Genomic DNA, 17,656 nt, shown 5'->3' with positions numbered 1-17,656 from the left:
TTAAGTCATTCTCATCTTTTGTAAACCACCTTCAAACACAAGAAAATGAATGTATTCAGAGCAAAAATGAAAATTCTACAGCACGTCCTCAGATTCCTCAGAAGTGATCAAGGATGTTAGATTTTGGGACTATTTTCAAGTTTGCATAAAGATTCCAGCACAAGTTTTGCTGGAATCTTTGAAGTATTCTTTGTCCATGAACAAAAAGACAAAGTGACAAAGACTGGAACCTTAGTTCTAGAGAAGGCTGAACTGGAAATTCACTTCATGGCTGCATTTGTAGTTAGAAAAATCAGAGAAATTAGAATGGGAGTTCTAAAATATAGCAAGGAGATAAATCCTTTTCCTACTCCAAGAATATTTGTATGAGAAAGAAGGAATGAGAAGCAGCAGTAGAGAATACTGGAGGAAAAGGTAGCAGAAAACTTCCAACCTTTAGACAAAAATCATCAGTCATACTGTATAAATTCCTTCAGGTAGTTGACAATTACTTAAATCAATAACATTGCAATGTAAATTAATAACTTCATAATATTTCCTACATTGCCTTTGTTCTACCCTCATCTAGGAAAACCTGTGTTTCTTTTCATTTGAAAATATCCTGGCTTAAGTCATAGTAGATGAGGTTAATAATGCTCTCTATTTTGCTTCTCTGCAGGGTTTCCTCTACAGATGAATGACTCAGATCACTCCCTGTTTGAGCATTCTTTCCAAGGATGCATGCAGAGCATTCATGTGGATGATCAGCTGGTGGATTTGCATGCAGTGGAGCAAGGAGAGCTGGGGAGCTTTGCCAATGTCACCATTGACATGTGTGCCATTATTGACAGGTAAGTTGTGGAGAGATCACCCATACTCTGATACACTGACATGTTCTTCACATTCTGAAAATATACAGTGATCCAGAAGAGGTGGTTCTGACACTGCCAGTGAGCATGTCAAGGCTACTTTTTATCAGTGGGAACCAGTGCTTAGGTGGTTAGATGGAGATGATGCCTTTAAATTGTAGACTGTGTAGGGTGCAGTAGAAAGCAACTCTCAAATCTCTCCACCCACCAGCAGAGAAGGAACTGAAAAGCTCCTGTAATTCAGGCTCAGGCTATATGTCAATAATGTGGCTGCCTTGAATAGAGAAAACTCCTCACACATTTTGTCTGTTTCTTAGATGATTGTTAGGAGACCTTTTTTGCAACTAGGAGTTGTGGCTCCTGGCTTCAGCCCCTTCTGGCTTCTCTGTGTTTCTCAGAGAAGTAAAGCAGGTCTGCATGCTTGCACATCAGTGAATGCAATAAATGCTCGAACTTAATTAAAATAATGCTTATTGGGTTTGGGTGTTTTTCCAGTCTGAGAAGAGTAATTGAGAATTAGGGCAGCTTTGGCACTACCTTTTCAACCATTGAACTGTGTTCATTTTTGTTGCTTCTGATTGTTTCTTTGTTGGTGCAAAAAAGAAAATACCAGGAAAGACAGAAAGAACAAGTAGCCCAACTCCTGAATGCAGGCAGCTTGGCTTATCATGAAAATTACCTTACATTAAAGCCATTGCAAGCCTGCTGGAAGGCCAAAAATGGCTATTTCAAATAGTGCTTTGAAAGAAGCGAGGGGTACTAGATCAGAGAACCCTGGAATAATTCAGATAATAACCAACCACTGGTGCTTATGACACCCTCTAAAAGCAGAGCCAACTTCAAAGCTACATCAGGTTACTCAGGACCAGTTGAGCTTTGTATATCTCCAAGGAGAGATATTCAACTGGCTCAATGATTTTGGATATCATCAACAAATATATGCATAGTTGTGGTAAAGAAATGCATTCTTTTAATTTCCTACTTTATTTTTGAGAGCCTCTCAGACATAGATGCTGTGGAAAAAACAAAATATAACATACTGCTTTGGTCTTGCAAAATGCCTTTTCTTCCTGAAATGTAGACATCCATTTACACTAAATGGGTTGTGGTAGGTTTACCATGGCCACCAGCCAAACACTTCCCCTATCTTCAGCTCTGTCCCTTGTCCTGAGAGATGGGGAGAAAAACACAAGGAAGGCAAAAACACTTGTGTATTAAGAAAACAATTTAATAAGAAAAGAAATGAAAACAAAGAAAAAAGATAAATTTGTTCACTGCTTTGCATTGGCAAGCAAATGTCCAGCTGCTCCCTGGAAAGCAGAGCCTCACCACAGCCAATGTAGTGGTTGTTTTGGAAGAAAAACTCCATAACACTAAGCATACTCCTTCCCTCTTCCATTCCCTGAGGTTTTATTGCTGGGCGTGCTGTTGTGCAGTATTGAATTTCCCATGGGAAACTGCTTCCAAAGGCTCAGTTTGGCTCAGCTCCCCCAGCTATGTCTTTGGCCAGACTCTTACCCACCCTCTCCTCCTGGCCTTTAAGGGGAAGGGAGTGCAGAGAAGCTGTCCAGCACCCAGAAGCCAGAAGAGTGATGTGGTACCAGCTTCGGTTTTATTTTTTTATGGTTTTAGCTACAGCTGGGCAACACAACACCCATGGACTGCTGGGAAAAGGTTAATTTAGCGACTCCACCGCAGCCAGACCCAGTGTACCACTGCAGTAATCTCAGGGTTACAGGACATGCTTTGGGCCGTACCAGAGAGTTGCTCTGGCATGTCAGGCCACTTTATATTGATTCTCCTATGGACCTGTTGAAGGTTGAAGTAATAATGAAAAGAGCATATGACAAGCTGGTGTTGTAGGGGTGAAGTTTGTTCTGTCTACGCACACATTTCTGAAATTAAAAAGAATTTCGGTGGTCAGTACTTGTCAGTTTGACTTGGTTTTATTTTTAATATTTAGTTTTGGAAATGCAAACTGACTTGAAAGAAAGGACATGAAGATACAGCTAATTAAGTCTCTGCTTTTCCTCCAGTGGATGAATTTAAGCTTATGCAACAATTTGTATTGATCTCAATGATTGAACACATTTATGACAGTTTCTATTAGAAAAAAAAAAATCCATTATTAGAGCAAAGTTAATCAGAATTAGGGATTTGAAATATATTATAACATAATGACATGTAACTTACAGTGTAAGTTAATTAGTATCAAAGCTTTATGATACATTTATGAAATACAAGACTTAAGGCTTCCTTTATGTTGAGCAGCTAATTTGGCAGTTGAGTTTTTGCAGAAGTTACTATTTAGAAGCTATTTCTTTGTATTACACATAATATACATCCAAATATTTCAAATAATGCCATGTGCCACATGAAAGTCATATATAGTGGTGTTTTATGATTTGAAAATATTATTATGTTTTCTATATTTTTGTGTATTATATATTTAGTTTATTACAAATATATAAACACCTGTATTCATAATGGAGTTTGGCATAAATAGCAGTGTTTTATCTATGCTTATGTATATATGTATTTATATTTTCTTTATATAAGAGAATATATTCTCAGTCTGCTTCTCTCTTCTACCACCTTGGGGGCTGATATCATGCTCATAAAAGCTGAAACTCTATGACTTAGATTTATGCTTTTTAAGCACAGGAAGATTGTGTTGCAAGCAGAATAGCAGTTCTATAGTCCCAGGAAATTAGAATAATATCCAAAGAAGTTTCTTAGGGTTGGCTTTGATTTTTTCAATGATTGAGATGTAATCAAGTTTGTTGTTTTCCCCTTATATATTATTTCTCGTTAGTTTGCACTTTAGAACAAATCCTTTGGCTGAGAAGTAACAATGCCAAGCTTTAGATCTGACTGGATTTTCATGGCTCTCTTATTAACATCTGCAGATAAGAGTTTACAAGCACTTCTACAATATGACATATATATAACATTTTTATGCAACTTTCTTTTAAGGAATGCCAGTACCATGTGTGCTATATATCAACTCAATTTCTCTTCCTTTGAAAGGGGAAGATACTCATGGCTTGTCATAGTGGGACCCTCCTGCTTTTTTAAACTAGTTTGGATCTGAATCATAAAGGCTTCAGTCATCATCATCACCAACATGGAAATGGCTTTCATAGCCACATTTCAGTAAAGACCCCCACTGGGGAAAAAGATAAGCTGTCACATTGAATTATTCTTACTGCAGGCTTCTGCCATTTGGTTCAGGAGACAGAAGGTGAAGTTGGAAATGGTGGCATTTTTCATCATTAGCCAGAGTGGTTAGTAAGGAGGGGAGAGTTTTCTCAGTAAGAAAATAACAAAAGTTACTGGGGTTTTGTTGAGTTTTTATGCTGCACCAGCCTGAGGGTAACTGCTTCCGAAGTCCCAGCTTCTGTTGAGCTAAACTATGGCCTGGTATGGAAAAGGTTTCTGCATTTTATTTCCAGCAGTTTTGAAAAATGTGAGATGAATAGTGATGTTAGAGTATTCCACTTGTACTTGGGAAATACAAGTGTTGAACCAGTGTCTTTTTATTTTTTCTTCCTTTCCTCACATGAGCATTTTTTTATTGCACAGATTGCAAGCTGAGATCTAATTACAGGGGAATACCAAAGCTAAGGAACATTCTCTTTTTACCAGTAGTTAAATAGTATAAATGCGTATAATTTCATGCAGATATGTATAATTATAAGCAGTTAAAATGCTACTGAGAAAAAAAAAAAATCATCCCTATTTCTGACTCTTAATTACCTGTAATTACATTAGCAATGGAAGTTGCATTGTTGTCACAGTGATCCACATGTTTCATTGCTTGTGACAGCACAGGTCCCTTTTCACTTCCTTTACTTAACATTAACAACCTGAAGCTGTGTTACAGTCCAGGTGGTACTGTTGTACTTTCAGATTTAAGCACAGGACACTGCACAAGAATAATTTATCCCAGCAGTCTTGAAGAATTCCAAAGCTCTCCTGTCTTTATTATAGCTAGAATAATGGATTTTAACCACAAAATCACAATGATGCAAAACTAAAGTGATTTCAAAATACAGTGTCAAATCTGCCATTGGAAATTATGCTGCATGTGAGCCAATTTTGATGAAAATTTCTGCGTTACATGTGAAAAAATGGAGGGGAAAATTAAAACTTTTCATGTGGCTGTTTCTGGTGTTTAATAAATGAATAAAGAGTGTGATTCCCTCTGTAACACAATGAGATGAATTAGATAGCAGCTTTTGAGAATAATTTCACATTAAAGATTAATTTAAGTAATCAGATACGTGCAGCAGAATATTTCTGGGCGATTATCACTTACCTGCTGTGGGGATACACTCTGTATGACAGCTTTAATCCCATACAGCCACATTCTGTCAACTGAGTTTTTGATTGCTAATCAAAGTTTGAAATAATTGATCCAAATAACAGAGCACAGCAAGCATATTGGTACACAAATATGGCCACACTGTAACTGGCAGCAGGACAAAGTTCCTTTGGAGTTAAATATCGTCATGCCAAATAGTGTTAAAGTTCTTCATTTCTGGATCTATACACAGGCTTAGGATCCTGCCCTTCCTTGCTGTTCTTTCCCCACATGTGCCTTCTCCTTCTCCTCTTCTCCCCACATCTCTGTGTAACCATACAAACTTTTTATGTGGAAATGGAGGTGAAAGCTGCCTTTCAATGAGAGAGATTCATGTGCATTTACATAATAACCTATCTCAGTCCAGAAAGGTGACTTTGTAGGCAGAGATTTTACCTCAGATGAAAAAGCTTTTAATGCTCTGTATTATGTCCATTGTGTTCATTATGTACCAGAATACACAGTGACAACTGCCATGTTAACAGATCACTAGATGGCTAGGAGGCTACAAATTCTACAGAGCTAACCACAAAATAGGAGTAGTTGAATTACCTTTCTTTTTGAAGTATAATTTAGTTTTTTGCAATATTTTTTGCTATGAAAAAATCGCCATTCCTAAAAAAAAAAAAGGGATGGGGTAATATTGTAAAAATCAGGAAAAAGAAAGCATGAGAAATATTAAAAATTGAATAAGCTGGGGTTTGCCATGTGTTAACAAACCTTGTCCCTTGCACACAGCTGGAAATATTTTAATAACTTGCAAAATTTAACTGAGTCTGTGCAGTACTTAGCTGGATCTTCCAGCTGTCATTAGTTAGAATGGGACTCCCCAAGACAACAACAGAAAGACTGAATAACATGGTGATTAGATCATGGAGGTGTCAAAAAAAAAAAAGAAAAAAAGGACTTTTAAATACTGTAATAGAGTAATCAGTACCTCTTTAAACAAGTTTGAATGGTTTGAGATGCAGATGGTTTGAATGCTATTTTATTGGCTTTGCCATGTCTTTTTTTATTTCATTTTATCCTATATTACACAGGTTACAATAGTCAATAACATCTTTATAAGGCTCTTTCAAGTAACTGTGTCAGTTGTACATCATGTTGTAGCTGGATGCCTGAACATTTTGAAATCTCAGCAAATCCTCAGTTGCTCTTTGTCCTGTATTTAGTCCTATATAAGCTCAGCACAGAGAGGGAAAAAAATAATCTTTCATTTTTACTCTAAGGAATACTCTTTGTCTGTTATTGTTATTTAAAAATGTAGGCTACTGAAATAATTTTCATGAGAAAGTGGATTATTTGTTCATGAAAAACACTTGTTCGTGCTACAACAGACCTAAGTCAGTAAACATTTAGGTATACTTCAGAGGAGGAGGAGTATGTAATGCTCAGCTCTGCATAACTTGACAGATAACAGAGGTAGCCTCTGAGCTGCAGGATTGTTTTTCTCCATGGTCTGAAAGAAAGGTTTGTTCTTGGGAGCAAAGTGGCAGAGAATGCATCATTGTCACCCAGCAGCTGTGCCAAGTGCTTAAGGATTTGAAGAAAAGTTGGTAATAGTGTCAAACTTCCACCAAGGGCAGGGACAGCATGCTGGGCCCCCTGGCACAGGGACTGCCTTGGGGCCAGCATCCCAAAGGTTCTCCTGTGAAGATGCTGGGAGGAGGATGAGGCTGTTGCAAGTGGAATTGGGAATGGAGCACACCATCACCCTTGCGGCACAGTGCCCTGGAACAGGACAAATGGGAGCACCCTGCCATCTCCCACTTCTGTAGGTGGCCTTAAATCAGCTGGAATACATCAGAGAGAAGTCATTGAGGAGCTGCTGGAATCCCTTGAAGCTGAGGGAGGGTAAGTGGAGGCAGGACAGCTCTTCTGGAGGTGCTCCACCACAAAACCAGTTCGCAGCAGGGTCCCTTCAAAGTTCATCTGAGGGATTGAAATTTTTTTTGGTGGATAGCCATGGCAACACAAAGGGAGTGTACTTAAGGAGTACTCCAGAACTCTCTGTCCTCATACTCCATGTGGAGTCAGGGGAAGAAGTCATAAGAAAAGAGATGCAGAGTCTGATGGTGTTCACAGGGGTCCCAGGATGAGGGAAGAGACAAGAATGTTGACTCCATGTTTCAGAAGGCTTGATTTATTATTTTATTATATATATTATATTAAAACTATACTAAAAGAATAGAAGAAAGTATTTCATCAGAAGGATAGCAAGCAATAGAAAGGAATGATAACAAAATCTTGTGACTGACCAAGACAGTCTGAACAGCTGGACTGTGATTGGCCATTAATTAGGAACAACTGCACCTAATTGATTGATGAGACCAATCACAGATGTACCTGCTACATTCCACAGCAGCAGACAATCATTGTTTACATTTTGTTCCTGAGGCCTCTCAGCTTCTCAGGAGAAAAAATCCTAAGGAAAGGATTTTTCATAAAACATGCCTGTGACAGCAAAGGAGTTGCAAGGCATCCCAGTGCTTGGAGCACACACTGGAGCCCTGCCAGGTGCAGGAAGGATTCTTGCTCCCAAGGTGGATCAGGCCAAGGGCATTTGCTCATTCTTGGAAGACCCTGCCATGGACTCAGGTGGAGCAGAGTAGAAGTCAGGCTTCTCCTAGGAGGTATGCCCACTGTGTGGGATGAGGAGGCAGGTCTCGTGTAGTTCAGGGTATAGCTGATTACCACCTTTGGGGTCAGGAAGGAGTTTTCCACTGGGGAAGACTGGCACTGGCCCTTGGCAGGTTTTGCCTTCCTCTGCAGCATCAAGCATGTGCTGTTTAATTTGCACTCTTGGCCAGGTTGCTGCCTACTGCTCACGCGCCATGAAGATGGGCAGCCTCTTGTCCCCTGCAGCACCTTTTGCCTTCCTCTGCAGCACTGAGCACAGCCCTTGGCCTCTTTTGGGCCGTTTTGACTTGCTGCCTGCTGCCCTCATGCCTCTCATCTAGTGAGAGGAAGCTTTCCAAACTTCCAGCGTGGGCCCAGGAGTGGCTCCCATGAGTTGCCTCTTGTCCTTGGTGCCATTAAACATGGCCCTTGTCAGGGCTCCTCGGGGTTCCTGGGGCTCTGTTCCTGCCTACTGCATTGCTCTTCCAAGGCACCACTCGTGCCCTGCATCTTTCTGGCCCTCTTCCAGTCCCTTCACCATCTTTGATGTCCTTCTTGGGATGCATTCAAGCACTTTAGCATAGTTTTTTTAAAAGGTGAGGCCACAGTTACAGGGGTTCCTGCCACGAAGGCACACAACTGCTAGTGTTTACTAATCTGGTAAAACTAGCAGGGAAAGGATTTGAAGAAAAGTTGATAATAGTGGCAAACTTTTAAAATATTATTTAAATAATGTTGCAGATTGTTTTGGCAAAACCTTTGCTTTTTTTTTTTTTTGCTGTCTGCTACAACATGACTAATATGGGAACAGCTTAATTAAATGAAGTAATCTATAATTTATAAAAGTCGTGAGCAAAATCTTTGTGTGGAAATGAATTTCTTGTTTTTTCTTACATGCATTAATTTGCTCAAGGGACTTGATTGAATGTGCAGCTTGTATTACATTCATACGTAATTATTATTTTAATTATTATTTTATTCTCATTCTCCTGTGGGGAAGATGAGAGCACTGAGCAAACATCCAGAAAGCTCTCTTGGACATGAAATTTATACTCTCCCACGATTAGATGCTAAATATTTACCTGATCCCATAATAAAACTGTTGAAACTAGCTCCCTGGTTACTCAATTGAATTCTCAAGTCAAATGCTTTGATGACTGTGTCAAGTTATTCATCACTTATTGCGCATCAGTTCATAACTGAAAAAGTTAATATTTTTTGCAGATTGCTTATTTTTTGGTGATTAAGATATCTTCTCCTGGATGAACAGTGTTGCTATCCTTAATAAAACTGTCTCTACACATTCATTCTCCAAAATAAAGGAAGCCAGGTTGTTGTCTCAATTTTAAAGTTTACAAAACATTTAACCAACGCAAAGCAGTTTCAGGAACTGTCTGTATTCCTACTAATCTTTAAATAAGACTAAAATTGCATCATCCTTTCATTTGCATTTGTTAACTGTTAATCTCCAAGATATGAATATCAGTATTTCCACTATTTTTTCCCATTAAAAGAAAGTGGATAATCATTATCCAAACAAGTAGGCTTTCTGTCTACTACTGACTGTAATAGATTTGATTATATTCTATAATTAGTAGGCATGCTAATATTTGATATGTTTGACATAATGTTGTAATAAGTAATAATGCCATATCCTCTAAATATTTTCCTGATACTAGAAACAAATTCGTATAGGCATTTTCTTTCTGTACAGTACAATTACAATTATAACCAGTTTTATGACTGCAGCTCTGAATTTGTCATCAGGTATCAAGCTATGAGTAAATTTAACTCATTCATTAGAAGTATGTGCATCTGGAGGACAGCAGGTCCTGTTGGATTATTGGAATTTTTACTGGATATGTTATGAAGAAGCTAAATCATAGAATAACCATTTCGTAGTCAGGCAATATCTTTCAGTAGTAATAATTTTGAACAAATGTCTCTCTTACTGAAATGTTGGGTCCATCTCTTGTTCATGCAGGCAAGCAATAAAGTCTCCAAAATAAATAGTTTATCTTGCATAAAACACTGCTACAAATAAGTATAGCTCTTTCTGATGCAACTTGACTTTTAGCAGAAATTCCTTTGCTGTATAGTTCTTTCTGGATTTACATTCTTTCTTTTTTTTTTTTCCAGAAGTCATTATAATTTTAAAATGAGCATATTGAACTCATGCAGAATATTCACACTGGTGAGAGTTATAGTAAAAAATAGAGTTATAAGCCTAATAGATTAGAAGTGGTCTTGTAGTAGTTACAGGTTGCTCTTTAAAACATGAAAAAAAAGCGATTATTATGCCATCATTGGAAATCATTAGTAATAGTAATAATGTGTAGATATGTGCATTAGGCTTAATACTGTCTCTGTATCTCTCCAGCTTCCTTTTCTCAAAATGAAGTGCTTATTTCAGTATTTCTGCTGGTAGAGAGTGCTTGCTAGTGTTAGACTCTTTCAAAAAATGACTGTCTATCCATTGAGGAAGGTGTTATTTCCTGCTCAATACCATATTTCTCCCAGATACTGATTCCACAGATCTTTTGCAGAACAATACAGTGCCACCTAAAAGTAAATAAATGTGATCAAATTCATTTCTGCTACTAGCACATTGGACAGAACAGGTTCACCTTACTTGTTTTAAGCTTTCCTTTAGCCAGCAATATTGAATTCCTGAGTATCTCAGTATTTCTGCTGAGTTTCTCATGACCTCTTCCTTTAAAGAAGATGCAGCTAGAGAAAGGTTAAGGCCTATATTCTTTACAGTATTTACATGTGCTAATGCTCCCTAAGCTTTTTGGCAGCCTGTGTGACTGGCATGGAGGGACTTGAATTCTGTATATCCTAAATAAGCAGACATGAGGATCAAAAAATGGGACTGACCACAGACAAAATACTGAGCAAGGTACTGAGATGAACGTAGGCAGAATTTTATGGGAATTTTATGGCCTAGAAATGTCTCAAATGAGAACATACATGTATGGCACAGTGAGGGGAGAACTTAACACACAACCCTTGTACTGTACTTCAGCACGTGACATGATTAGTTGGAGGATGCAGAAGGGTTTGAGAGCAAAGAGAGGGAAGAGAGGTTTGGTTTTTCCCTTGCTTGTTATGTAAACTTTAGGTGGTGAAGCAGCCAGATGGTGTTTTCCTGCATAAGTTTCTCCGTAGGCACATAAGTGGTTTGGGGCCACATGGTGATTGACCAGGATGACACATAAACATTGAGGCCGACCACAGATCTGAACTCTGCCTCTCCAGTTCCACATCAAACCTGTTTTCCAGTTTAAATTGATCTTCCTCCCTGCATTATGTTGAATGGATTTAAAGCTAATTCACAAAAAGTTTATGATGCATTTTAGTATTTGGGAGTCTGCAGATTTTTGTTGTGCATCAAATTAAAAGCAGGTGGCAATTCTTGATGAGAAATTGAGTTAAAACCTAACCAGATTTCTTCTAAGAAATTGGAAAGAACAAAAGTCCTTGGAGGAATATGTGTCAGATGCTACTTGCTTAATCCTTGATATCTTCCTGGAAGGATAGTTTAAATAAACTAACTAATATAAGGTTTCAGTAAACAGGTCTTCATTCATTCCCTGTAAATGTCACCAGTAGATTAGATTATATTAGCTGTTTTTAAAAAGGAGGTGCTGAAAGGAAATGAATATTGAATAGAGATCTAGATTAGGAGAGATATGAAGAGAACTGGGTTTCACCAGAAATAAAAAACTTAATCTGTGCAGTAACTCTGTTCTTTTTTTCTTGTTATTATTTTTATAAAAAGATTAAAAATAACATAAGGTGGAGCTTTACCTGAGTGATCCCAAAAGTAAAGTTATTTTTACAGGCCTGTTAATTTTGAGGAATGCTTAATGGTGCAATACTTAATTTATAACTGCAGAATAAATATGTTTTATATTTACCATTTCTAAGACTTTTTATCACCAAAAAAGAGAAAAAATCATAGGTATAACATTTTTTCCAGAATTTTATATCAAGTCCATACTTGTACATTTGCAACAAAATGTTTCCTGGCACTTAGGTCTTTCAATTTCTGTTACAAAATATTCTCAATTTTGAAGAATAAGATTACATTCCTTGGAGCTTTTTTATAAAATAATACAGTAAAGCAATGAAAATAAAAAGATGGAAATATGCCCATTCCTACCCAAGCCATTCTGTAATGTAATTCTTTGGTTATTAGGCTATGGTTTTTGCTGTTTCATCAGAGCTCTAAAGTTTTTAATTAAGATAACACTCTGACACACCAGTAAAACTGACCATTCTGTTATTATGAGAGACTAAGAAATTCAGATGTTTTATGACAAATAAAGCTATATTAAATAATGTATATAATGAGAGATATTAACAAGAGACTTACTTATTAGAAGATTCTCAGTGAAGCCAAAGCCAGTTTCATTGCTTAGCCTCTCTGGAATTGCCCCCATGTGTACTTATGTGTTCAAGGGAGTGTCTTCCATCTGTGGTGGGTCCCAGTTTGGTGATCAATATTCAGACAGGCAGCAGAAGAAGCACAGTAACATGCAAGGCTTCTCATGTCCTCCTTTCCATCTTAGTTGACTGTGGTAGGAGAAACAGGTTTGTTTCTGTCTCAGACAATATTTCCAGACAGAAATGCTTGCCTGGTCAAGCTCTGTTAATTGGTTGTCCTTTGTTAGTTGCCTGATTACTGCTTAGGAGAATGTAAAAGCCCTGCAGAAGTTTCTTTCAGGCCAGCTTCAGCCACAGCCTGTAAGCTGGACTTAGCATTGCTGAATTTAGGTACCCTAAACTAACTTGCACACCAATTTTGCAAAATTTTGCATATTTATTCAAAACTATATGTAAATTACCCAAAAAAGAAGCCAAAGAAACCTATGCAGCTGGTTTGTTACTAGGTTTAAGGCAGGTGAGATAGATAAACTATCATAGTCTACTTTCTGATTTCTAGAAAAAGCATAGAAATAATGCCTATGCATTTTACATTGGCAGGGTTTTATTTCAGTGGAATACTCATTATACATTTTTCTTATTAGAAACAATTCTGGTGAATAAGAAACTCAGTGTTCAGTGCCAATTAGTGCAGCACTTTTCCCCTGGGGGAGTTGAAGAAGAGATTTTAGTCCCATAGCATAAATAAGTGCTTAGATATGAAAAACATCATGTGTTTGTAATTGTACCTAGGATTCCAAAGCCTTTGCAACTGCCTGTAAGGACCCTTGGATCAAGAATTTGAATCAAATTGACATGATATAACAATAGCAGACAATTTCCCTAGGGTATTATAGATGTCAGACCTGTGGAGATAATTTTGTGCCTTGAAAAAAATTCTGATTCTTATTTCTTGACAAAATAACTGTTGCTTATACATTAGTTACGTTTATCTGTTGCCATGCATTTTGCTAATAACATCTCAATGTTTCTGTCATTGCCATAAGTTTCATTGTTAAGACAGACGATACAGAGCAGCAGTTAATTAGACTTCAGCTTTCTATTTTGGCAAAAAAATAGTTACTCTATCAGCCAGAAGTTTTTTAATCTAAGCAGAAGCTTTCATTGGACCTTACAATTTTTCATGGCACAACGTTGTGATTGTTGTGATTAATCTGTATGATCCTGTATGGATTTCACGTAATCAGTGTTAGCTTTTGTAGATCATTGTTCAGGGATTGATTCAAACAAGTTTGTAGAAGGATTTATTTGGTTGATTTATATCTGCTCATCCTTATTTTCTCACAGATTTACATGGTCATTTCTAAGGCAACATTGTGAAATGCCATTCAGAAATATTGACTCACCTGTGACTGATAGATTAACTACTGCTTACTATACTGTAATTGCAGGGGAAATGCTTTCAGAGTTTTTTAGAAGAACTGGTGCATAATATGTAACATAGTTTGATTTTCAAGGTTTAAATCATTAAATAGCCCATGAATTTAATGCATTATATGAAAGTGATCATCTAAAGGGAAGATTTATTCCACATTGAAATACCATGCAAATTTTTCTTTACTTTGTTCATTTCAGACAGTTAATGAACAAGCAAACAAAGGAAATTAATCCTAAATAAATATAGAACAAGTCACCTGTGATATGAGTCAAATAACAATGCTTTCTTAATCTGAATGCTCATTTCACTCAGCCTCCCAGTTTTTAAGGGCTTCTAATTTTTTCACTTAAGATTTGCTTGCTGTGTAAGGATGTTACTGGTCCACCCTCCTGGATTTCTATTAAATTCTGGATTCCTTCCAGATCAAATTCCTAAAACTTAAGATACTGAAATGTTTTCTAGACATTATAAAGCTGATAGTGGTAGTCAATTTGTACACAAGCACAAGGAGAGTCTTTGATACACCTTATCTATTAAATTCCTATTCTTCAAAAGAAAGCTGGAAATTCACTGTCAGTTTTAGTGAAGGCAGTTGTTATTTTCACCTGTCTTTTCATTTTTCTAGTAAAAAGAAGAATACCAACCTACAGAGAATTCTGGGGGAAAGAAAAAAAATCCAACTCCTATAATGTTTCTTTTCACTTCAACATGAAAGGCAATATGTGCTCTTTTTTATATCAAGGGGTTGATCTGCCTTTTCAATAGCACAATTTCTGCACTTTTTACAGTACTGTACAGCTATGTTCCTCTGTGGTTGCTCAATAAACTCCAGACAGACACTAACTTGGTGCTATTACACAAACTGACCCAAAATCATTAACTCAACAAACAAAATTACTCCTTTCTCAGATTCAACACTGTTCATTGTAGAATTTACTGATGTTTCTTTCTCCTTAATTCTCTCTAAAGGTCTAGTTACCTTTTAAAATTATATTTTGTACTAATACTATGATAAGATCTCTCCTGCATGGTATGGTGCCTATTGTATTAAATTTACTCATCTGAAGCATTGCTCAAGGGGGCAGTAGTTATAATATCTGTTATTTTATTAATATCTGATTCTTTGATTCAGGACCTCCACAAACAGTAACAAGTTTTCAGCATGCTGGCTTTCCTCTGGTGGTTTCTTATTTTCACTCAAGATCAATCATAGGATCAAAGGTTAACTACTCCAACATTTAGTCAGATAACTCCCCTGAACTTTATTTTGCATGTTTATTATTGACAGCACTTACTTGGACTTGTCTTGCCAATTTTTCGTACTTATACCTTGGTGGTTGTCAGCATGTTTCAGCTTCCTAATGTTTCACTGACCATATGAACATTAGTCAGAAAATGGCAGAAAATAAATGATGACTTGAACTCTGCTGCTGTAACTCACTCTCCTTCATCTGCTTACATTGGTAGCAACCTTGTGTATCTTATTTACACAGTCTTACTTTTGCTGTTCTGAAAACCTTCATTTTATTGTTGTTGCCTCCTAGAAATGCCTGTATATTCGTCTTACTGACTCTGTCTTCCTTTCAAATTTTGTAGAATATATTCTTCTCCATCTCTCTTAACTTAATGTTTTTCTCTCTGCTATTGTTTGTTCTTTGACTGTGTAACTCTTATTTATCGACTGTGGTACATTTTATAATGCAGTTTGTATGAAATGTGCTCTGCAAAATATAGCTGCATTGTATCATTTCATAAAAGTACACAGTGGTTTCAGTAGTTTTCTTTGAACAGTATAATTATGTTTTTAAAGAAGTAAAGTTCCTGATTTAAGCATATAATGCTAGTATTTGATGTTAGAAATACGTTTGAACACACAGTATTTTGTCCTTGAAAAATTTGCTTTCTCCTTTTTTAATGCTACCAGTCACTTTCATGTATTATTTAAACCTAACAGATGTATACCTATAGGCTCATTTATTTTATCCTACCAAAGTACAAGCAGTCAAAGAAAATGCAGTTGCTAATCACTGTAATGTGAAATACTTTATGAAAAGTCTGTGCCTCCATTGAAACAGGTAATTTATTCTCCTAGAATATGACAGAAATGAAAAGAAAGGAAGAGAGAGAGAGAAAGAAAGAGAGATTAAGAGAGAGAGCAAGAAGGAGAGATTAGGAAAGAGAGAGAGAAAGGAAAAAGGAAAGGAAAGGAAAAAGGAAAGGAAAGGAGAAAGGAAAGGAAAGGAAAGGAAAGGAAAGGAAAGGAAAGGAAAGGAAAGGAAAGGAAAGGAAAGGAAAGGAAAGGAAAGGAAAGGAAAGGAAAGGAAAGGAAAGGAAAGGAAAGGAAAGGAAAGGAAAGGAAAGGAAAGGAAAGGAAAGGAAAGGAAAGGAAAGGAGTTTTTTGTGAAGGAGATGAGGAGTGTGTACAACTTTAAAAAGTGAAGTGTTTGCAAGCTTAAAAATCAGAATTGGAACCTGTAAGCATTGCTTTATACAAGGTTTGAAGGGCTTGAACAGTGCTTTATCTTGCCTTGGCAGAACTGCTACTTTTATTACAAAGTGTACTGGTTTTGCTGTGAAAAGTGACAGTGGGTTGTAGCTACAGAAATCTTAGGTCAGGATGAACAGTAAATTTACTTAAAAATAGGAAACTAGACTTTTAAACTGGAAAGACATATAAGCCACATAGCTGTTTAAATGGTTTAAGCACAAGCTAAATCCTTGGGGCAGAGGGCAAGGAGTATTACACAGAAAAAAAAAAAAAAAACAAAAAAGGCTTTCTACATTAATGAATCCTATATGATCAATAACTGTTCTCTTTTAAGTGAGGAAAAATGACCCAGATACCAAAGCCAAATATTGCTCCTGGACCTCTACACAACTCCTAGGCTTTTAAAGGGAACAAGTTGATTTAGATTTGTGCATATCCAAAATTGTCTACTCTGTAATTCCATGTTGTTTCTCCTACCGTTTTAATTGGGTAGAGCATATGGACAAATTGTGAGTGCTATATCAAAGAAGAAAGTACTTAGAGCTCCAGTGCTGATATCTGATGATAAGAAATCTTTTTTTGTGAAAGGAACCTTTAGATCAACTTCTCCCTCCTTCAGGGGTAATTGATTGGTGGCAGGGACTACAGAGTGTTTTCTCGGTGTTGTTGAATGTGCTTCTAAATGCTAGCTGGTTATATGATCAGTGGTCATAGAGTATTCATTAGCCATTTTCAGCTCCTTTGGGAATGAATTCTAAATATTTTAATTTTATGGTAATTATAGACAAATAGTAGGCTTGGATCAGAAAAGTTTTAGAAGGAAGCCCCTTTACCCAGAAAGAAAATGTAAAAGCCAAATACACTATGAAATATTTTTATTTTAATTATACCATATATGTGCCTTCAAAATGACTAGCAGGAATTGAAATAATGGAATATTGATGTGTCAGAACTTGTACATAATACATACTTGTCATTATTCTTGCCATGGGATAAAATAAAATACATGTTAATAGAAATACAGAAAAAACTGTACCTAGGCTATGCATCTATATTTTTTTAAGGTCCCAGATACTCTATTGTATTATAAAATAGAAACACAAATATAAGTGTCAGCTTCAGCTGGGTAATTTTAATTTGAAAGTTTGCTTCTACCTTGGTTTCAGTAGACAGAAAAAACCAACATTTTGGCACATAATCATGACATAGTCAAATCATCCTATGGGTCATTATTTTCCTCATGTTCTGAGTTTTGAAATTCAGGCCATTTTCTCTAATTACTTTGAACTATAGTGGTGTAATTGATAAAGTAGCATAAAATTCTCCCTGCTAAAAGGTACTGATTATACCACTAAATGGAAAAAAATTAGGACAAAAGTCTGTCCTAGGGATGTACACAGGTATCTTCATTGAGATTTTTGAATAAAACAAGAAAACTTGTAATAAGGTGAAAAATAACCTACCTGTCATTAGTAGTTTTTAGTGCATAGAATTTTGGCTTTTAG

The 17,656-nt window shown here is 36.7% G+C and overlaps 1 protein-coding gene across 1 annotated transcript in view; it reads left to right on the top strand.

The window, feature by feature from the left end:
- Positions 1-17,656, top strand: part of CNTNAP2 (contactin associated protein 2) — a 1,023,368-nt gene that overhangs the window by 615,509 nt on the left and 390,203 nt on the right. Inside the window, exon 10 of the mRNA XM_058800058.1 lies at positions 659-830. Within this exon, the coding sequence (XP_058656041.1) occupies positions 659-830 (172 nt within the window). The remainder of the gene's footprint in view (positions 1-658; positions 831-17,656) is intronic.

Source organism: Ammospiza caudacuta, chromosome 1 (genome assembly GCF_027887145.1).
Source record: "Ammospiza caudacuta isolate bAmmCau1 chromosome 1, bAmmCau1.pri, whole genome shotgun sequence".
NCBI classification, from domain to species: domain Eukaryota; kingdom Metazoa; phylum Chordata; class Aves; order Passeriformes; family Passerellidae; genus Ammospiza; species Ammospiza caudacuta.
The sequence above is the reverse complement of the archived record's forward strand: the minus strand, read 5'-3'. Positions and strand labels throughout refer to the sequence as shown.